General features: G+C 50.1%; 1 protein-coding gene across 1 annotated transcript; it reads right to left on the reverse strand.

Moving 5' to 3' along the window:
• Positions 1 to 1,814: 1,814 nt before the first annotated feature.
• On the reverse strand, positions 1,815 to 7,879 carry LRP10 (low density lipoprotein receptor-related protein 10). Its single transcript, XM_012649448.1, has 7 exons — positions 7,278 to 7,879; positions 6,831 to 6,875; positions 5,774 to 5,909; positions 4,626 to 4,816; positions 3,491 to 4,508; positions 3,048 to 3,177; positions 1,815 to 2,925 (listed from the first exon to the last, which is right to left on the reverse strand). The coding sequence occupies exons 1-7, from the start codon at positions 7,306 to 7,308 to the stop codon at positions 2,338 to 2,340; spliced, it is 2,139 nt and encodes a 712-aa protein (XP_012504902.1). The 5' UTR covers positions 7,309 to 7,879; the 3' UTR covers positions 1,815 to 2,337.
• Positions 7,880 to 22,456: the final 14,577 nt, after the last annotated feature.

Genomic DNA, 22,456 nt, shown 5'->3' on the forward strand with positions numbered 1-22,456 from the left:
CACACCCCAAGACTGGGCACCTTGGATAGTGCTGTCTATCTTGACAGAATTGTAAGTTATCTCATTTCTTTTTCCTTGGGCCCTGCTGAAAATAAGCTTGAGTGATTGCTCCCTAGCTCCCTCACTTAGGCAGGACCCCCTTAGTTCCCCCTACTGCCTGTACCTCTCTCTGAAGTTTCTCTTCCTGCCGACCTGGGGCTTCACTGTGGCTGACAAATTCGTATTACTGTTTGCACCTCATAGAGCACACACCCAGCACCTACAGAAACTTCTTTCAGGCCCACTGATCTATAGGCACAGGCCTCCTTCCAGCTTCCTGAAGCATTCCACCATTAGGAACATTCTTTTACCTTAAATCTTTGTCCACTTTCAGGCTGAAAATACCCCACAGGAGGGAATAAGTCTGGAACAGGACAAGGGATGAAGGTATCAGGCTTAGGGTCTTTGAGGTGACTACGGGGGAAGAAACAAGCAAGGGGGGAGGGGGGAAGCCAACACTCCTTGCTTTACTGTTTTCACTGGGCCTGACACCGGGTGCACCCAGGGACCCTTTGCACTTGGGAAGGAGGGCCCAAAGGGAGAACAGTATGCAAGGTTCTCTGAAGCACCTTCCCCAATCTCTGGAAAGGGTCTGTGGTGAAAGGAGCCCAGGTCTTCCCTAAGCCAAGATGCCAGGGTCCCAGGACCGCACATGGGTAAACACCCCTTCTCTGCTCCTCCCCCAAGCTCCTGTCAGCAGGGGAGAGGAAAGCCGTGCAACAGTGCTAAGTTTGAGGATGTGGACAGAGTGTAATGAACCCTCCACCAGAGCTGCGGGGATAGGCTGGGCCAGGCAGGAAGGAGCCTGAGGGGACGTCTGCTTCCCTGGGGCCTGGCTCTGCTAGGGATGCCTCAGCTTTGCTCCCCAGGCATCACTCCCACCCCCACAGGCTCCTTCTGTAGCCTTTGCCCCTATTTTCCTTTCAAACTCTGGGGCAGCTTCTGTCACCTTGCTCACCAGAGAGTGGCTGAGTTCTAACATTTCTCCCAGATCTTTCCCTCCTCCATCACCCTTCCCAGCTCTTCGGCTCTGGCCACTGCCTGTGTTCCCACCACCTCTTCTCAGGAGGTCCAAGGTCCAGCCTACAGCCCTAGACCTCATGTCTCCACAGTTTGCTTGTCCTGTGGACTCTCACCCTGCCTAGAATTCACAGCTCTATCCCAACTGCTGACAGCATTCCTTCCAGTTTGGGCCCTCTTCCAGGAAGACCTCTTGGATCTGGCCACAGTGGTGTCAGGACCGTCACACCCTGAGTGTTTGTGATTGCTCCCTCCACTCATCTTTGCCTGCTCTGCGGCATCCCGGCTGAGAGTCCATCTGTCTTGCATGAGACAGACTGTTAAGTGCCTGGTGGGGTGCGGGGTGGAGGGTGGAGGGCAGGGAGTCACAGCTCCTGTGTTCCACCAGGGACAGTCTGTTCCTGTGATCTGTGCTCTATAAATGGGAACCTTCCCTGCTGCAGGGCCCAGTTGGCTTCCCTGCCCTCCAGCCTGGCAGTGAGTAAAGGGGCTTTGTGTTCCCCCTCATGTCAGCCACTGCAGAGCCGGGCCCAGGTAGTGAGTGCAGGTGGAGAGGGTTGGTCCGTAGGGTTCCCAGAATTTCCTTACCTTCTGAGTGGTACAAGAATCAACAGTGGGGTGGTGGGAAGATGAATCGGAAGAGGGCAGGATGTGGAGGGCTGAGCAAAGACCTCCACCGGGAGGAGCAAGATGAGGCGAGCATAAGCTGAGGAGGGTGAAGAAGCACGGCTCAGGCTCACAGCTAACTCACAAAATTTTAAAATTTATGATTCCTTTATTTTTGACCTCTACTTCCTGGGCAATGGCCTAGCTATGGGACAAAAAGCATTTGTTTCGCTCTTTTGTGAGCCAGGTCCTGTCGGAGGGATTGTGGTTGGCAAAACCTCAGGTCCTGCCCAAATCCTCCCCAAGGGCTGGAGGGTCTCTAGCCAATGGGCATTCTGGTGCTTAAGGCCACTTTTGGGTGGGGGTTTGGCAAGGATGGAGTGTCTAGGCCTGTGATCCTTTAAGAACTTTACTTTTTAAAAACCACCACTCAAATGGTGGTGGTATGGGCAGAGGGCGGTAGTGGAGGGTCTGTGGTCTCTGCCATGCACAGAGGGGACTCTGTGTTAGCCCGCTCCCTGCCTGAGCGACACCTACCTTTACAGCAGCTACACAGGGTCAATGGGAGGCCTGCCAAGTCTCCTCAGACAAGGGACAGGGAAGGAAGTGGTGGAGAAGCTGAGCTACCCTCTAGTGGGCTGTGACTAGAGCCCCCAGGGGAACCAGGTCCCCTCAGGCAAGCAGGGGCTCATCCTCTGCCTCGACTACCCAGACCCCTGGCTCAGCCAATGGCACTAGCAGCACATCGTCCTCATCCTCTGGGGCCAGGACTGCTGTGAGGGGTCTAGGTGGGGTCCGGGTTGGTCCTGAGGGCCCCAGGCTGGGCAGGAGGCGGCCTCGCAAGGCCTGTACCACTCCCGACAACAGCGATGGCTCGAGGGGCAGTGAGGGCAGTGGCCCTGGGACCTCGGGGACAGCAGGGAGGGCTGGAGACGTGCTGGCAGATGGCAGGGGGGCTTTGACAGGCAGTGGAGGTGCCTGCTCCCCATCCTGCCCACCCACTGCCCCGCCCTCACGGGCTGGACCTGTGCTGCCATCCAGGGCCTCAAGGGGAGCAGCAGAAGGGGTGACCTGGGATCTAGTCTCAGAGGCCCGAGCTGAGGGGTTGGTTCTTGGAAGCAGGCCCCAGCGGCGGAGGCGGCGCACCAGGCGGCGCACCAGGTGGCCCCGCTGGCGGCGGCGAGCACCTGAGGCACCTCCTGGAGTCATGTCCTGGCGGAGGATCTGTAGCAGAGAACGCAGGTTGCCCAGCACTGAGTTCTGCAAGGGGAAGAGGCACACACCAGAGTCAGAGGGTCAGAAGGTTAAATGAAGGAGGGTCCAGTGAGGAGCTATGGCAGGGTTGGGACCAGGAGCTGCTAGGGCTGGGGGGAGTCACTTACATCATTAGGGTTCTCCGTAGGGAAGTCTTCCACAGGCGGGATGGCACCCTGGGCAATGAGCTGCCCATAGGAGGGGGGTGCCTGCTGGTGCACAATCTCGGCCTCCATCCGGGAGAGGGGGGCAAAGATGCTAGAAGGAATGAGGGCTGCTCAGTCACTGGGAGTTCCCAGCCAGAGCAGACTACCTCAGCCAGGACAGGCCTCCTCCCTCCATACCCAGGCCAGGACAGCTGGAGCTAAGCCATGGCTTTCCCAAAGGTCATCTGAGGTCCCTTCTTCCTTGAGATTGCTTTCAGGATCTAGACCTCTCCTTCCAGGAGCTGTTCAACAAGCTGGTCACAGGAACCTGTCCCCAAGGTGGGCACCCTCACGGTACCCTGTGGCTGCACAGGCCCTGTTTCCACCTCAGTCCCCACTCTACCACCACACCCACTCCCACTGACCTGTACTCCTGGGTGCGAATGGCATAGAGCTTGCAGGTGCAGCCCAGGGCGATGACCAGTAGCAGGCCGCACACGAGGCTGCCAATGACTGCAGCTGTAATGACCTTGCGGGGGAGGGCATAGGAGCAGTCCCACTCATCGCTGCCGTCCGCACAGTCTGGCTGCCCATCACACACCCATGTCTCGTACACGCACTTCTCATCCCGGCATCGGAAGTTGCCAGGCTGGCAGTGCCGGCAGCGTCTCTCATCTGCTCCATCGGCACAGAAAGTCTGGTAGTTGCAGCGGTCAGCAGGCAGATAGCAGGCTGTGGCACCGGGGGTGCCAGCAGCCCCGCAGGGGAAGTGTCCGGGCGGGCAGCTGGGGCAGTTCTCCTCATCTGTGCCATCAGCACAGTCCCATGAGCCGTCGCAGCGCTGTGCCTCACTGTAGCAGCGCTCACCTAGGCCTTCGCCAGGCCCCAGGCCAGAACCTAAGCCACAGGGTCGGTCCCAAGGCAAGCAGTAGCCCTGCACGTGGTAGGTGGCGTTGAAGCCCCGACCATTGCTCCAAGCAACTGTGCGGTAGGCCACAACAGCCTGGCCAGACAGTGTCTCTACAGTGACGGCCTTGCCGTTGCTGAAGTGGGTGAGACTACGCAGCAACCGGGAGGCCTCAGGGGGCCCAGGGCCATCATATACATGCACTGCATCTCCATAGCCCAAGTCCAAGGCTGTGAAGCGCACTGCCAGCCGCCGGCCATCGTGGGGGTCCAGCAGCCAGTGGCAGGACTGGGGGTGGGAGACTGAAACCAGGTGTGAGTATCCGGGGGAGGAGAAGATCCCATAGAAGTCCTCCAAGGTGTGATTGCAGGGCAGGGTGCGGATGGGGCCAGGGGTCAGGCCAGGGAAGGGGTCTGAGCTGCAACCTGCTTCATCAGAGCTGTCACCACAGGCATCGATGCCATCACAGCGCTGGGTAGCAGGTACGCAGCGGTGGTTCAGGCACTGGAATTCATTCTGCAGGCACATCAGCCAATCTGCAGAGGCACCACGGAGAGTGGCTGTGAAGCACCAGAGCCCTCAGGATCCTCCTCTCCTCCCTGGGCTTCCACCGCCTGCTCTAATGGCCCCTCAGACACCCCTGTTTAGCCTACCTTGGCTGTAGGAGAGCAGGAAGCCCTGGCCCATGGGTGCTCTGGCCCCAGCATAGCTGTAGGTGATGGTGACATTGCCCCCAGGCAGCTGCAGAGGGCTGGCAGGTGCCTCACACAGAGAGATCAGTGGCTGGAGAGGGGAGCGCAGGATTAAGCGCTCTGAGCCACAGGCCAGATGCAGCTTCTGGAACCTACAGAAGTAGAGGAGAGCAGGATAGGAGATGTTCTTGACCACCGCTGGCTTCCCTCTCTCCAAGTGCCACCAAACCCCCCTCTGTCCCAAGAAGCACAAACATCTGCTTATCCATGATCCAAATAGCTAAATGAAAACTCAGTTAACCAAATTCTTTTGTAGGCAACGTAGTCAATGGGGATAGTCCTAACATAGGCCAGTGGTGCCATAGGACCAAAGGATACATCCTAGAGCCCTTTGGAAAAACTGACTTGTGTTCAGGGACTGAATTAAGAACAGATTTCTTGTTTTCCAGTTGCTGTGGCACTGTCACCCAAGTATGGTACCAGGAGTAACTGGTGATTACCATACAGTTCAATTAACCAGAACTCACACCCACCATAGTGCCAGGTGGTGAGACCTGGGCTCCCTTTGGCATTCTGATCCCTCTGCCCTAACAGCTCCTCCCCAGATTGCCCTCTCTCTTCACCTATTTGTTTCTGGGTAAATTCACAGGAAGTGAACTGTGTGAGGCAAACAGCCAGGTACTTAACATGGACCCCAACCCCGTGACCCAAGGTCAGAAAGCTTGGGGAGACTTGGAATGTTAAAAGATCTGGGGAGGCTAAGGAATGTTCTAAGCTGATTAAGGAATAGTTGTGAATCCCAGGCAGGGACATGCAGTGGATTGAAGGACTCCTCAAAACAGTCCTATCTGAGCCTAGGACTGTTTCTAGAGGGACCACTTTCCTTTAGAGATGCCCAGGAACCCAAGCTAGATGTCCACCCCAGCCCAGCTCCAATTCACCATGTCTGGCCCACAAGTCAAGCTTTTAGGGAAAACTAGGCCAAATCAAATTCTCCTCTTCCCCTGTTGACAAGGATGGAAATTCCATGGAGAAGTGATCCCTGAAGACTTTTCCACAATGGAGAGGGAGAGCAGGGGAGAGGAATGGGGTCTTGCCCTGCTTCTCACCTGACCGTTACCGTCTGCTCCTTGTTGCCCAGGATAAGCCAGGTGCAGTTGGCAGGGGAGCTGCGGCTGTCTCGGCCCAGGGGCCTCTGCAAGGTTCCCTGCACTTCCAATAGCACTGCTGGGGGGTCCTCACAAGCTGGAAAGGAAGGGAAGGGACACTGGTAGAGAGTCCCTTAGCATCCCACCCACCCCAGGCTCAAGGCCTCTGAGGACCTGGGCTCTTCAAGAAGGAGCAGAGCACCCACCCTCCACACACAGACACACATACACAGCCCCCCCAGAATTACAGCCTTCTGGCCCCTCTGTTCTTCTCCACACTCTTCATAGCTTCACCTTAACTATTTTAATACCACAAACAATTCTCAGGTCTGCTTTGAGTCAGCCACTGTGCCAGGGGGAGCAGGAAATATTGTCTCTACCTTCAAGGAGACTACATTCTGGCTAGGGAGACCAAGCATGGCTATTCCAGGAAAAAACGAAATAGCACATAGCAGCTACCAGGTGAGGGTCTACACTGAGCCCCTGTTTCCTCACCTGTAAAATAAAGAATGGATGATTTCCACTCTAAAACTGGTAGTTCACATGGAATTCAGCAAAGAGAGTCCTTCTCTTTTTTTTTTTATTTTGGGAGACAGAGTCTCGCTTCTGTTGCCAGGGCTAGAGTGCCGTGGCATCAGCCTAGCTCACAGCAACCTCAACCTCCTGGGCTCAAGCAATCCTACTGCCTTAGCCCTCCCGAGTAGCTGGGACTACAGGCATGTGCCACCACGCCCGGCTAATTTTTTCTGTATATTTTTAGTTGTCTGATTAATTTCTTTCTATTTTTAGTAGAGACGGGGGTCTCGCTCTTGCTCAGGCTGGTCTCGAACTCCTGAGCTCGAGCGATCCTCCCGCCTCGGCCTTCCAGAATGCTAGATTACAGGCGTGAGTCACCACGCTGGGCGAGAGTCTTTCTCTTGAGTGCCCCCTTACTCCCAAGGCTGCAGAGCGAGAGTCTTTCTCTTGAGTGCCCCCTTACGCCCAAGGCTGCAGAGCCCCAGGGCTTCCCTCTACTCACCAGGATTTGGGAAAATGATCCGGTCCGGATGTGCCAGAGCGCCTCCTAGAGGAAGAGAGAGAAAGGGCAAGAGAGTGAGTCACCCTTAGGAGTTTTCTTCACCTCAACTCAAGGAGGAAAGGAAGCCATCTGGGACTTCCGGGCAGTTTATAGGAAGAGGGTGTGGAGGGGAGTTGGGGAGAATGCTGCGGTGTGTAACCTCCAAGGAAGGTCCGGCAGCAGGGTGATCTGGAGAAGCTGGAGGGAGGACGAGGGCTGTGCGGAGCGGTTGGAGACTTCCCCGGGGGCTGGGGCAGGCAGCGCTGGGTGTGGCGGCAGGGGCTGGGGGGCAAGGACAGACAGGGTGGGGTGAGGGGTCGCAAAGTAGGCAGTCAGAGCGGCAGGGCCTGGTGACAGCCCTAGGGGCGGGGTGCCAGTGCCAGTGGGTAGTCTCGTCTCGGTTCTCACCAAGGAGGAGAAGGAGGATGGCCGGCAGCATCCTGGGCCGTCCGGAGGTGCAGGAAGAGTCCCGGAGCTTCGGTCGTCTACCCAGTGGGGAGGCAGCGGCGTTGTGGGCATCCAGGCTCCCCAGTGCCGCCTCCCCTAGAGGGCTGCATGGCCCGGGCTCGACCCGTGCTCCGGATGCCAGGGCTGGGGGCGGAGAGACGGCGGCGGCCCGGGAGTAGGGGCGGTGCCTCTCGCCAACTTCAGAGTTGTTTTCTCCCGCCGCTGCCGCGCTCTCTCTCCCAGGCTCGGCTCCCGAAGCCCCGGGACTCGGCTCAGGGCCGGGTGCTGGGGCGCACCCTCGCCTACAGCCAGCCCGCAGGCCGCAAGCGCCCCTGTCCGGCCTGGCCGCCACCTGCCGGGCTTGAGGCCACTTCCTCTTCGGGCCAAACTTTGCCGACTGTCAGTCCCCAGGGCCGGCTCCCGCGCCGCTCAACTTCTCCAGCGCGACCAGCCGGCGGAACGCGGCAGGGGAGCGGGGGAGGGGAAGAGGCGACTCGGCCCAGCGCCCCGGCCCTTGCCCAGGCGGTACCCCCGCCCGTCCAGGGGTTGGAGGAGCCGGGGCGGAGGGAGAGGGCGGGTGACGAGCCTGGTCCCACCCCTGTCAGTCACCGCACGGGACCCGCCCACCTGCTCGCCTTAACCCCTTTCCGGCCCTGCCCAGACTTGTCAGACGGGCGCTTGACGTGCAGCTTGGGCTTCCACTTTTAACTCTGCTTTGTTTAGTCCTGTGGGTATAACACGTTTGTTGTTACAGGACACATTTGCAACGTTTGTCAAATGACATCTGCTTATTCCATAGCTGTCGTGTCTTTCCTTTGGACCCTTAAGCTCTCGGTACTTTTCTTGTTCCAGTGTCTTGAGATCCGGTAGCCCTTTCTGTTGTGAGCCTTTATTATAGCAATTACCACATGGTATGGTAACTATTTGTTTATTCGTCATTCCCGCCCCCGCCCGCCCCTTCTGGAAGCTGAAACTTCCCGTAGGCTAGGGCCTTGACTGTTTACCTTTGTACCCACAGGGCTTGTCTCCTGCTGAGACACAGTAAGAACTCAATAAATGGTAAATAAATGAATAAATACACCTTCTCCACTTGCTGGCTATGTGACCTTGAGAAATTCCTTAACCTCTCTGTGCTTCTCAATTATAAAATGCGGTTTATGATAGTGCAACTCCTCCTTAAGGTTGTTGCAAATACTTAGGGAAATAATACAAGTTGAGCACTAAGCGCATTGCCTATAAGAAGCGCTGCATATCTGGTAGCAACTATTATTATCAGTTCTAATTTATGTGAGCTTGGGGTTACTGATTTCCTGTGGCACTGATAGGTAATATTAAGAAGCAAAAACAACTACTAGCAAACACTTTTTGAGCTTTTTCCACACTTCAGGCTCAGATCTAAGTAAGCACTTTACCAAATATTTAGTAAGTACTTTAGTAAATACTAAATACTGGGCCTGCGCGGTGGCTCACGTCTGTAATCCTAGCACCCTGGGAGGCCGATGCGGGCGCATCTCGTTTGAGCTCAGGAGTCGGAGACCAGCCTGAGCAAGAGCGAGTCCCCCGTCTCTACTAAAAATAGAAAGAAATTACTTGGACAGCTAAAAATCTATATAGAAAAGATTAGCCGGGCATGGTGATGCATGCCTGTAGTCCCAGCTACTTGGGAGGCTGAGGCAGTAGGATCGCTTTAGCCCAGGAGCTTGAGGTTGCTGTGAGCTAGGTTAGGGTAACACCACGGCACTCTATCCTGGGGAGCAGAGCGAGACTCTGTCTCAAAAAAAAAAATACTAAATACTTTAGTTAATATATTACAAATATTGCTCATTTAATCCTCCCAAAGACCCTGTGAAGTACAGACTATTGTTACTCCTCCCATTTTACAGATAAGGAAATGTAGGCACAGAAAAGTTAAGTATTTTGCCCAAGATCTAGTACAGTGGGTGCTCTGTATCTGTGAGTTCTGCATCCATGGATTTAATCAATCACAGTTCAAAAATATTAGGGGAAATATTAGTTGGAAATTATGTCTGTACTGAAAATGTACAGACTTTTTTTCCTTGTCATTATCCCCTAAACAATACAGTATAATGACTGTTTACATAGCATTTGCACTGTGTTAGGTATTATAATCTAGAGATGATTTATAGTATATGGGAAGGCCAGGCGCAGTGGCTCACGCCTGTAATCCTGGCACTCTGGGAGGCCAAGGCGGGCGGATCGTTTGAGCTCAGGAGTTCGAGACCAGCCTGAGCAAGAGCGAGACCCCATCTCTGCTAAAAAATATAGAAAGAAATTAGCTGGACAACTAAAACTATATAGAAAAAATTAGCCGGGCATGGTGGCGCATGCCTGTAGTCCCAGCTACTCGGGAGGCTGAGGCAGGAGGATCGCTTGAGCCCAGGAGTCTGAGGTTGCTGTGAGCTAGGCTGACGCCACGTCACTCTAGCCTGGGCAACAGAGTGAGACTCTGTCTCAAAAAGAAAAAGAAAAAAAAAAAGGTGAAAAAAAAAAAAAAGTATATGGGAAGAAGTGCGTAGGTTATATGCAAATACAACACCATTTTATATAAGGGACTTTAGCATCTGGATTTTGGAATCTGTGTGGGTCCTGGAACTAAAATCCTGCAAATTGGGATTGAGACAACTATACAGAGAGAAGCTACAGTTTGAACCCAGGCAACTGGCTCTGACAAAGCACACATTCTGATCCTTACTACTCTCTCCTCTCTCTCTTCAATACAAAACAGTTTTCTATTAGTGACATTTATTGCTATAGGGCCTCAAGCTGGGCCTGATGCCATAGAGTTGGCCATAAAAAGGCCCTTCTTCCACTTAGTCCTTAGTCCCAAGGATTCTCTCTGTGCTCCCTACTGCAACCCTAATGGATTAATGAGAGGATCAGATAGAACCCTGAAGGTAGGAGGAGGGCGCAAAAGGAAGCAGGATAAAGAGATTGGGGAAATTGAAAATGTTTAGGTCCCAAAAATGGTCATGGAGGTTTTAGTTGAGTGCCAGCTATGTTCTTGGTGCTGGGTATTTGGTGGATGCCTGGAACTCTTCACACTTCACTTTAGCTTCAAGGAGCTTACAGTTTAGTTGGAAAGAGAGGTCAGATACATAGATTAAAAATGCCAGAGAGCTATGGGGCATAGCTGTGGGAGCGGGCATGTGGGGAAGTAAGAAATTTGGAAAGGAAGCAGGAGAGGTGGTGGTGAGATGGGAAGAATTGTGGGGAAATGAACCCATGGTCTGGGATGCTGAATAAACTGAAATTTGCAAAAAATAAAACTAAGACCTATGCTGTTGGGAGCAATCATCATCATCAGGAAGAAATGGCACCAGGGTAGAACAAACTTTCATTCTATAAATATTTGAGTGCCTTCTAAGGGCAAGGCACTGTGGCAAACACTGGGAGTTAATATTTATGAGTGAATTCAAGCCAAAAAAAGATGAGAAAGAAATTAAAGAGGACCTAGATACTTATAATGAGTTTAAGCTTTAATTAGTTTAGAAAGTTTAAGTGTCCAGGCCCATATAAATCACATCCTAGACCATCAAGTACCTTTGGGAATGGGCCTGTGGAAATATTCTTGGAAATTTTTAAGGAATTATGAAAGATAGTGGAAATCATGGAAAAAAGGCAGATGTTTAGTTTTTTAAATGATAATATCTAGCCTTTGTAGAGTATTCACTATATGCGAGGCACTGTTCTAAGCACTTCATATATATTGTCTCATTTAATCCTTACCACACCTCTAGGAAGTAGGTGTTATTTTTGTCCTCATTTTCTCATTGAGGAAACTGAGTCATAGACAGTTTGGACAACTTGCTCAGATCAAACTACTAGCATGTGCCAGAGCCAAGACTTAAGTCAAGCTGTCTGGATCAGAGTCCTTGCTGTTAAACATGGTAGATTCTAGAATCTTCAGAGCAAAGACTTTAACACATGGCTCATTTCTAGAACAGATGCTATTCTATTCTAGAATAGCACCTGTCTACTCTCAGATTCATTCTCTTGCACTTTCCTGCAAACTACATTTCCCAGGTTCCCTTGCCAAGTGACTTTGGGCTAGGTTCAGCTAGCAGGAGGCACTAGTGGGAGACTGCAGGAGAAGTGGGGAAGAAGAAGCCAGGGTATGCCCTATCCCCCCAGGCAGCTTTATCTACAGCAGGAGCTGTGCATCTTCTGTGGTTCTAGCTCCCATTAGGTAGCCAGCCGGGCCTTTAGGCTCTGGTAACACTACCCGCCCCCCTTTATTCCTCCAGTTTCCTGCTGTTGCTAATCTCTGAGCTACCTCACTGTCTCCCTTTTGGTTTTCAGCAATTTCATCATATTTGTGACTAGTTCTTTGTTAATTTTTTTCTGTTGAACTATCTGGCATAGACTGTTTTCTTAATCAGATCCTGACCCAAACAGGTGATCATCACTCATCACTAGTACCTGGCATAGTTCACCAAGAGCTAGACACATCATTCTAAAAGCATTCTCTTTTTGGGGGAGTATTACTTAGGCAGTATCATAAACATAGACTATCTGAATTTAAGCCAATAGGAAAATACGGGCTGTATATTAATACAACTAGCAGTCTCAGGTTGAAGAATGTATTCATAGCGCACACATCAAAACTGACGTCAATCTGGAGAGTCCCAGTAAACATATAAAAAATTAATTATCTGAAGATGTAGAAGGTGAGTTAATTAGATTTTAAGATGACATAAATTGGAATCAAAAGCTACAAGACAAAATAAGGAATCAAAAGATTTTGACAACCTAAACAATGGATCTGAGCTATCTACAATGAGAGAAGAGATAAAAATGCAAAATCCTACAACTAGGTTAAAAACAACTGACTTATAAAAAGGATAGATGGCTTAACTGTTGTTTGTGTAAAGGGAAATTAGGCCCAGCTACTTGGGAGGCTGAGGCAGGAAGATTGCTTGAGCCCAGGAGTTGGAGTTCAGCCTGGGCAACATAGGGAGACCCTGTCTCTAAAAACAACAACAGCTTGCGGATTTCCGACGCGGTTGCTGCTCTAGGGGGTCCTCACTGTGCCGCCCGGCCATTGCCATGGTGAAGCTGAGCAAAGAGGCCAAGCAGAGGTTGCAGCAGCTCTTCAAGGGCAGCCAGTTTGCCATCCTCTGTGGCTTTATTCCTCTTGTGATTTACCTGGGATTTAAGAGGGGTGCAGATCCTGGAATGCCTGAACCAACTGTTTGGGGCCTACTTTGGGGATAAAAGCCTATTTGGTCATCTGGATTTGGAAGCAATCAATGGGCACAGGAACAGCATGGAAGAGTATGTGCTTTGGCTGGGATAAGAGATGAGACATTGTTCAGACAGTCACCATTTGGATGGCACAGGGTTCTTCACAGATGCATCTGTGGCAGTGTGGAACCTCTACCTTCTTATTTATAATAGAATGGATTAAAATAAATATTTTTAACAATGTTAAAAAAAATGACAACAAAAACAAAAATAGAAATTAGGCCTTTCTGTTGGTTCTAAATGCATGTGAATGAACAGCATGGTGTGGTTGCATGAAAGCTAACACACTGGAGAAGAACTGGACTGTAGAGTAAGCTACCTGGGGTTAAGTCCCAGTACTGCCATTTATCAGCCAAATGATGATAGTGACAGTTTTACTTCTCTATGCCTGACTTTCTCTATGTATAAAATGGGGATGATGATAATATTAGTGTTTTAGTTATCTTTTGCTGTATAGCAAATTACTCTAAAACTTAGTGGCTTAAAACAATGAACATGAATTTTCTCACGGGTTTTATGGGTCAGTAATTCAGAAGCAGCTTAGCTGAGTGATTCTGGTTGGGGTCTCTTGTGAAGTTGCAGTCATCTGAAGGCTTGACTGGGGCTGAAGGATCTATCTCCAAAATGGCTCACTTACATGCCTGGCAAGTAGGTTAAGGTCCTAAAAGCAGTCATGGAAGTGTTGGCTGTTGGCAGGAGGCCTCAGTTCCTCCTCATTGTGGGCATCTCCGCAAGCTGCTTGAGTGTGCTCGTGGCATGGCAGCTGGCTTCCCCCAGAATGAGCAATGTAAGAGAGAGAAAAGTGGAAGTCATGATGCTTTTAACATCTAGTTTCAGAAATCACACTTCATCATTTCTGCAATATCTCTTTATTTACACAGGTCATCTGCATGCATTGTAGGAGGGGACTACATAAGAGCACAGATTTTTTTTTTTTTTTTGAGACAGAGTCTCACTGTGTTGCCCAGGCTAGAGTGCCGTGGCGTCATCCTAGCTCACAGCAACCTCAAACTCCTGGGCTCAAGCGATCCTCCTGCCTCAGCCTCCTGAAGGAGCACAGATATTAAGAGGCAAGAATCACTGGGGTCTATCTTGAAGGCTGGCTACCATAGTCTACCCTTTGGCCCCCAAAGATTCATGTCCCTCACATATGCAAATGCATTCAACCCTCCCAGGGCACCCAAAAGTCTCATCCCATTGCCATATCAGCTTGAACTCTAGACTCTTGTCATCTAAAACAGGCCTTCCGATAAGGTTCCTCTGGACTAATTTCTTAAGTACATTTCCTTAAGTACAGTTCCTCTTGATTGGAAGACCTGTGAACTAAAAAGAGAAGTTATCTTCTCTGCCCCTCCTCCATTGCCAACATACAATGGTGGGATGCAGGACAAGCATAAGATAATCTCTATAGATATTTCTATTCAGAAAAGAGGAGAAATGGAGTACAAAGGAGTCACCATTCCATAGAAATTTAAAAAACCCCAATAAGATTCACTGGAGATTCACAAAAGTTTTAAGATAATTGTATTGGCAGAAAATATTGGCAGCTAGTATTGAAAGAGACAGAGATAATACAAAGTGAGAAGAGGACTTTGGACCCCCAAACTTCTACAGCAAAAAGCAGGCTGAGAAAACTACACAGCTGCAAGCATGGGCTACCTTTTATGGAAAAGATAAGGTGGCTCAGAAGGCAGAGACTAAAGAGCCCACAATTGGAGCCAAGAGCTCTGAGAAATTATGCTCAGGTCTTGAGTTCTACTTAAGAAATGGCCAGGCATGGTGGCTTACACCTGTAATCCTGGCACTTTGTTAGAGGGCAAGTAAGGGAGATCCCTTGAGGCCAGGAGTTCAAGACCAACCTGAGCAACATAGCAAGGCCCCATATAAATTAGCTGAGAATGGTGGTGCATGCCTGTAGTCCTAGATACTTGGGAGGCTGAGGCAGGAGGATCACTTGAGCCCAGGAATTTGAGGTTGCAGTGAGATGATGATGCACTGCACTCTAGCCCAGGCAACAGAGTGAGACCTTGTCTCAAAAAAAAAAAAAGAAAAAGAAAAGAAAAGAAAAGAAAAAGAAAGAAAGAAAGAAAGAAAAGAAGAAGAAGAAGAAGAAAAATCAGGTATCACATTCAACACTTTGCCTGAAAATCTCTTTAGCTAGATTTCCCATTCATTAGCTGCATTTTCTACTTTCCGTGTTGCTATAGGCTAACTACCATTGCTAAACTTGCTCCATAATAAGGATCCTCTTTCTTCCTGTTTCAAAACACATTTTCCTTACTTTGCTTTAAGTCTTCACTGGCTGCATCTTCAAAAGCCATCATAGTTCTACCAACAGTCACTTCAAAACATTTTAGACTTCCACTAACACTCTTCTAGGAGTTGTTTGTACAGAAAAGAAAAAAACAAAAACAAAAACACTCTTCTCAAAGTATCTCCAGCTTCTGCCCACTCTTTTTTTTTTTGAAACAGAGTCTCACTCTATTGCCTGGGCTAGAGTGCCGTGGTGTCAGCCTAACTCACAGCAACCTCAAACTCCTGGGCTCAAGCAATCCTCCTGCCTCAGCCTCCTGAGTGGCTGGGACTACAGGCATGCGCCACCATGCCTGGCTAATTTTTTCTATATATTTTTAGTTGTCCAGCTAATTTCTCTCTTTTTTTTTTTTTTTTTTTTTTGAGACAGAGTCTCACTGTGTTGCCCAGGCTAGAGTGCCGTGGCGTCATCCTAGCTCACAGCAACCTCAAACTCCTGGGCTCAAGCAATCCTTCTGCCTCAGCCTCCCGAGTAGCTGGGACTATTTTTTCTATATATTTTTAGTTGTCCAATTAACTTCTTTCTATTTTTAGTAGAGACGGGGTCTTGCTCTTGCTCAGGCTGGTTTCGAACTTCTGAGCTCAAACGATCCACCTGCCTCGGCCTCCCAGAGAGCTAGGATTACAGGCGTGAGCCACCGTGCCTGGCCAGCTTCTGCCCCTTTACCTGATTCCAAAGTCACTCTCATATTTTAGGTGTTTGTCACAGCAGCGCTCCATTTCTGGTGCCCAAATCTATATTAGTTATCTATTGCTGAATGACAAATTACCCCAAAATTTAGCAGCTGAAAATATAAAACAAATATTTATTATCTCATTCAGTTTGCATTGGTCAGGAATTTGAAAGTGACTTACCTGGATGATCCTGGCTCAGAGTCTCTCATTAGGTTGCAGTCAAGATGTTGGCCAGGCCTGCAGTCACCTGAAAGCTTGACTGGGGCTGGAGGATCTGCCTCCAAGACGGCTCACGCACGTGCCTGGCAAGTTTTTGCTGGCTATTGGCAGGAGGCCTTAGTTCCTCACCCACAGACCTCTCTGTAGGGCATCTTGAGTGTCCTAGAACATGGCAGCTAGCTTTTACCAAAACAAGTGATCTGAAAGAGAGTGAAATGAAAGACATGGTGTCTTTTATTGCTTATTACTCTTAGAAGTCATACGCAGTTACCTCTGTCGGATTCTATTAGAAACAAGTCATTAAGTCCAGCCCACATTCAAAGAAAGATGAATTAGTTTTCCTCTTTTGAAGGAAGGTGTGTCAATTAGTGGCTTGGTGCACAGTAAGCATTATATAAGGGTTAGTGGTGATTGTTCTACTGATCAGACCATATTGAGTTATTGAAATAATGATGAGCATTTACATTGTGCTAAAATATCATGTCCTCCTTCTACTCCACCGCAAAGGCTTCCTTCCTATTTCAATCAGAGTAAGAGCCAAAGTCTTTACAATGACTTACAAGGCCCTATGGGATCTTGCCCTGTTACCTGTCTGATCTTTGCTCATTCTGCTACTCCTACTGCTTTCTTCTTTGCTCATTGTGTTCCAGCCACACCACCTTGTTTCCTAAGGCTTATACGGCAAGCATGTTCTTACTTCAGGGTCTCTGCATTTGCTGTTCCTTTTTTTTAGGATGCTCTTATTCCTGAGAACCACATGGCCTGTTCCTTCATACCCTCAGGCTCTTAGTGGGGCCATCCCTGACTACCCTTTCTAAAGTTACATCCCCAACACTTTCTTTTTTTTTTTTTTTGAGACAGAGTCTCACTCTTTTGCCCGGGCTAGAGTGAGTGTCGTGGCGTCATCCTAGCTCACAGCAACCTCAAACTCCTGGGCTCAAGCGATCCTCCTGCCTCAGCCTCCTGAGTAGCTGGGACTACAAGCATGTGCCACCATGCCCTGCTAATTTTTCTATATATTTTTAGTTGTCCAATTAATTTCTTTCTATTTTTAGTAGAGACGGGGTCTTGCTCTTGCTCAGGCTGGTTTCGAACTCCTGAGCTCAAACGATCCACCCACCTCAGCCTCCCAGAAAGCTAGGATTACAGGTGTGAGCCACCGCGCCCGGCCCCCAACACTTTCTATCTCCCTTCTTCAATTAATTTTTTCTCCTTAGCACTTTTCACTATCTAATAATACTATATAGTATATATTTTACTCATTTATCACATTTATTGCCTGCTCCTGTCACAGGAATATAAGTTCCATGAGTGCAGGAATCTTGTTTACTGTTGTGTCCTCAGTGCCCAAAACAATGCCTACCTACATAGCAGGTATTCAATAAATGCTTGTTGCATGAATGAATAAATGAATCAACAACTGCTAGTCACAGGCATCACACAGATTATGTCCTTTAATTCATTTAGGTACCTTTTGTATTATTAGCCCCACTTTAAAGATGAGGAAACTGAAGCTCAGGAAGGATATATAACTTGCTAAAGGTCACCCAATTTAGGAAGTGGTAAAGACTGGATTCAAACCCAGATCGTGCAAGTCCAGAGCCCTCATTCCTAACCACTGTGTGATATAGCCTCCCCACACTTTAAAAGATTAGTAAAATGAAATAATCCAGAAGAAGGTGACAGGAATATTGAGGGGTCTTTAAGTCATGCTATATGATAAGCTGTTTATGGAACTAGAAAGGTTTTTCAACTAAAGAAAAGCTTAACTTTAGTGAAGGATAGAATGCATGAAAACTAGATTCAAATATTTGATGAGCTGTACTGTGGAACAAGAATTTGTTTATTCTGTATAATCTATAGGACAGAAACTGGAATTAATGGAGCAAATAAAGAAAGTCAGGTAGCCCGCTGCAGTGGCTCATGCCTGTAATCCCAGCACTTTGGGAGACTGAGGTGGAAGGATCACTTGAGGCCAGGAGTTTGATACCAGCCTGGGCAACACAGCAAGACCCTCTCTACAAAAATATTTAAAAATTAGCTGGGCTTGGTGGCACGTGCCTATAGTCCTAGCTACTCAGGAGGCTGAGGCAGGAGGTTCACTTGAGCCCAGGAGTTTGAGGTTGCAGTGAGCTACGATTGTGCCACTGCATTCCAGCCTGGACAACAGAGTGAGAACCTGTCTCTAAAAAAATTAAAAAATTAAATAAAAATAAATAAATAAATAAAAGAAAGTCAGCCTACTCTGCTTGAGATACAGAAGCTGAGGGCATGGGTTGATATAGAAGGATACCTGTCTGGGCCTGGTTCCTTGACAACTCTGTGACTTTTGGGTTTTAAGATGGCTACCTTCACAAAACACAAGGGCAAAGGGAGCTTATTGAAGCAAATTGTGTTAGATCCTAACATGAAGCTAAAGAAAGTGCAGGCAGAGTAAAGTTTCTGGAGTGGGAATAAAAGGGTTGTGAAGGCCTTTTAGGGAGCAGTTTCAGCAAATGCCTGGGTTGAGATACAGATGTAGAGGTTAGGTTAAAAAGAAATGACTGGTGAAGGAATGTAGACAGCTTTTAAAAACTTTGGCTTGACAGAAAAGGTAGAAATGGAGGAAATCATTGGAGACAGCAACAGTATCCAGGAGAGAGCTTTTCAACATGGGGAAACCTCTATGTTTGAAGGGAGAGAGGGAGTTGAAGACCCCACCATATGGTTATGGGAACTAGTTTCCTTGTGCCTTGGAAGAGAATGAGATGCAGTTCAAGTTCTTATGTGGGGTGGAGACACCTCTTGGAGGTTACAAGTGACTCAATCATGTCCATTTTTTGAGCCTCCGGTGTATTACAAAATTAGGAAATACTAAGATGGTTTTGAAAATATTTACATTTAACAAATACAAACTTTTAGCACAAACAACACGATAATATAGTGCTATTTACAAGATACCTACAGGAATTTTTTTAAACTACAAAATTAGAAATGTGAGACTAGGACCAAAGGATTCTCCTGGCCCCAGGGTGGGGATGACAGAAGGACGGGTGCGGGTTAGAGGCCGCCCAGGAGGCCTGGTATGATCTCCAAAGGCCTCATGGAATTGGCACAGAAATGTCCCACTCTTAGATAAAGGGGACACAAAAGCTTGCTTGCTTTGGCCAAAGGGAGTTCTGTGACAGCATTCTGAAGTCCAGGAGGGCAGAGTCTCCCCAGGACTCCTACCCTCCGGCCCAGGGGACAGGCTTCCTGGAGTGATCAGTGTTTGAGGCGTCCACGGGGGGGCAGTGTGACAACTCAGAGGGGCTCTGAGGAGAGGGCATAGAAGTGCCTCCCTTCCTCCCTCCCGCGGGCCTGTGTCCCGCACCCACTTCACTCCCGCTCCCTTCCTGGAGTTAGTGAAGGCTGCCCACCAACCCCCGCACGGGGACAGCAGACGGAAACTCTGACTCTTCCCTCTCCGCAGCTGGAAGGCTAAGAACGGCTTGTCTGCCTGTCTCGCCCAGAGTCCCACCCCTTTAAGTACAGGTGTCCATGGTGGAAACATGCAAAGTGGAAAAGCGGAAGGGACAGTATCCTTGGCCCTGGTGGGGCCAACTTTGCCCCTTGTCTCTCTGGGTTCTTCAGGTTCATTTGCAGTCCCAACACCCACCACAAGGGGGCGCCACCCCCTTACAAACCCTGCCCGGTTGGTCTCTGCTGTAGAGGGAGGGTGGGCCCAGCCAGAGAGTGCGGTGGGTGTTCCGCTACGTCCCTTCCCCTGCTTTCCTCCACTCAGAACTTACATGCGGTCTTGTGCAGGGATGAGGTGGGGGAACCTCTGGACACAGCCAGTAGAGCGGAAGAGAGAGTTGGGGACATCTGGCATGGAGCTTAGAGGGGTGTAGGGAAGAGAGAACTTCCTGCCGGGCCCTTCAACCTCTAGGTGCAGACTGGGCAGGGGGTGCAACCTGAAGGCTTGGTATTTCCAGAAGAGCTGGGTCAACACAACCTGAAACCAACCACTCTCAGATTGAGGGCAGGCTGGGGGTGGCAGGCTGACACCTGACAGGGAGGGAGGCGGGCCTATAGGGGCAAAGTGGGGATTCTGGGGGTATGAACCTCTTTACCTCAATATATTTTTCTTTCTTTTCTTTTAACCTTTTAAAGATTGAGGTAAAATATACGTGAAGTTCACAGTGTGCACTTAAGTGTACAGCTCAATTTTTTTTTTTTTTGAGTCAGAGTCTCGCTCTGTGTGTCATCATAGCTCACTGCAATCTCAGACTCCTGGGCTCCAGCGATACTCCAGCCTCAGCATCCCAAGTAGCTGGGACTACAGCGTGTGTTACCACACCCTGCTAATTTTTCTATTTTTTGTAGAAATGGGGTCTTGCTCTTGCTCAGGCTGGTCTGAAACTCCTCACATCAAGCGATCTTCCCGCCTCCCCTTCCCAAAGTGCTGGGATTACGGGCGTGAGCCGCGGCAGCCGGCCAGCTCAATGAATTGTTATCCTAAGTGGTCAGTACTTATGTACACAATACTTATATAATCACAACTGCCACTGGCAGTTCAATTCAGCGAACTTTTATTGAGTGCCTCCTGTGTGCCTAGCATCATCTTACCCTTTTGTGAGAAAAGTGAGGACAGAACATGTTTGTCCAGTGGCTGTGATGGGGACAGTATTATTATGAATTATAGCAATTCCTTGATAGAACTGTACCATCAGTGCCGGGCATAGGAGGGCAACAGATGTGTCACCACTCACAGTGGCCATAATTTTGGAGTCCAAAATGGGAAGAACTGCCAGCTGTGTCTGAATTTCCTAACTCACGGAACCTCAGGAGACATCCTTGGATCCAGGATATACAGTCAGGGCAGCACATGCTCCCAGCACAGAGTCAGGCACTGAATGGGCAAGGAGAGCGTTTTGGGGGATCGATCTTGCCCTCTGGCCTGGTGCTACACGTCTCTGGAAGGGCGATGTCTCTGAACAGCACGAATCAAAGTGAGCTGGAGCCTGTCATGTGTGTGTGAGTCCGCTAGGCCTTCTGAGGCACCAGTCTTTTCCCTGCTTTGTGGTCAGCCTGGCCTTGCCCCAACCAGACCCCATCCTGCCCCAAGTCAGGGAAGTGCCCCTAGCGGGAAATCTAGTGAGTGAGCAGGATGTGACCCACGGTGAGGCAGCTCCCAGACCTGGCCTGGTCCCTGAGTCAATGAGCTACTTCAGGCACTCAAAGGAAGCCCTTCCGCCCATTTACCACAGTGTTGCCACCTCTTCTGTCCCCTCCACTGTCCCTCCCTACCCAGGTGTGGGTCTTTGGGGATAGGAAGCTGGTCTCCTCCCCCTCTAAGCCACGAAGGCCCCAGTGGCTAAGGAATAAGGGACTCTGGGGCATCTGGCCTCAGCATGGAAGCAGAGGAAGCTGCTTCTTGGGGATGTGGTGACAGCCCAGGCCTGGGGTGCCTGATGATCTTGCTGTGGAAACCCCTGGGGCCAGGACTGGTGGCAGGAGAGGACGGAGGGGGCTGGGCCTGGCTGGGGAAGGCTGGCCTGGAAGGAGCTGAGCCATCGGCCCTGGGCCAGGGTGGAAAGTATGTGTGTGAGCTCATTTGGAAGGTGGCTTCTGGCCAGTCAGGACTGCCTCCCTTCCAGCCCCCTCGCAGGCTGCCTCTGGTCTCCCCAGTTTCTCAAGACTGTCTGACCAGGGAAGGCAGAAACCCCCAGGGGTCGGGCTATGTGTGCAGACTTATCTCCTAAAGGAGGTGAACTCAGATTTGGGGGGCTGGGTAGGAAGAGGGTACAGGGGCTACAGGACAACAGGGCAGTCTTGGCTGGGGTTTCCTTGGGCCTTAGGGATTGGGCACCACCCCTGAAGGCCTCTGCCTCCCCCCAGGCCCTTGTGCCCAGCCATTTGCCCCCCCATTGTCTCACTCGGTTCCTTTCTCTGGGTCTTGGTGCCGCCTTCCTTCCCTCAGAGTGACTGCTTCTGCCCCCAAGAAGGGAGGTGATGGGCTCGCAAAGTGGGCTCCTGAGGAAGAGCCCTCTCCCCTGCACTCCTGCCCCCTGTAATGCTGCTGCCATGTGGCACAGTGAGCAAGCACGTGTGTGCTGACAGATCCCCAGAACACATGCTGTCGCAAAGACACCCAGCTACACAGGGTCCACACTGGAAGAGACACCCAAGACACTGCCAGGAAATGCCTGTACAGAAAAAAAAATTGAACAGATCTGGGTTTTAAATGCGGACAAACAAGCCGTGAGCTTGAGGAAGTCATTGATCTTTCTGGGCCTCAGTTCCCTCATCTGTAAAATGGGGGCAATGTTAGTGCCTGTGTTATCATGTGTCGTAAGGACCTCAGCAAATGTTAGTTTCCCATCGCTGGAAGGGGAAGGAGGGATACAGAAGGGAAAGAGAGAACTGGGAAGTCTGTCAGATTGTGGGGAGAAGGGGCCCTGGGGTGAAACAGGGAAGGACCAGCAGAACTAGCCAGAGTGTGTGCGGGTGTCACTCTGCCCAGTCCTCTCTCCTCTACAGGGCCAGATTCTTCTTAGATCTACCCTCCCGTCCCTTCCCATCCCGCTGACCCAGCGCCTGGCTGGCAGCCTTGGAGGCATGGGCCCAGCTGGTGGCAGGAGCCCTGGAGAAGGTGAGGAGATGACAAGGGAGTCCATGGCCCCCCTCCAAATGTGTGGGGTTCA

This window comes from Propithecus coquereli, unplaced genomic scaffold, assembly GCF_000956105.1.
Source record: "Propithecus coquereli isolate 6110/MARCELLA unplaced genomic scaffold, Pcoq_1.0 Scaffold3, whole genome shotgun sequence".
In the NCBI taxonomy this organism is placed as follows: Eukaryota; Metazoa; Chordata; class Mammalia; order Primates; family Indriidae; genus Propithecus; species Propithecus coquereli.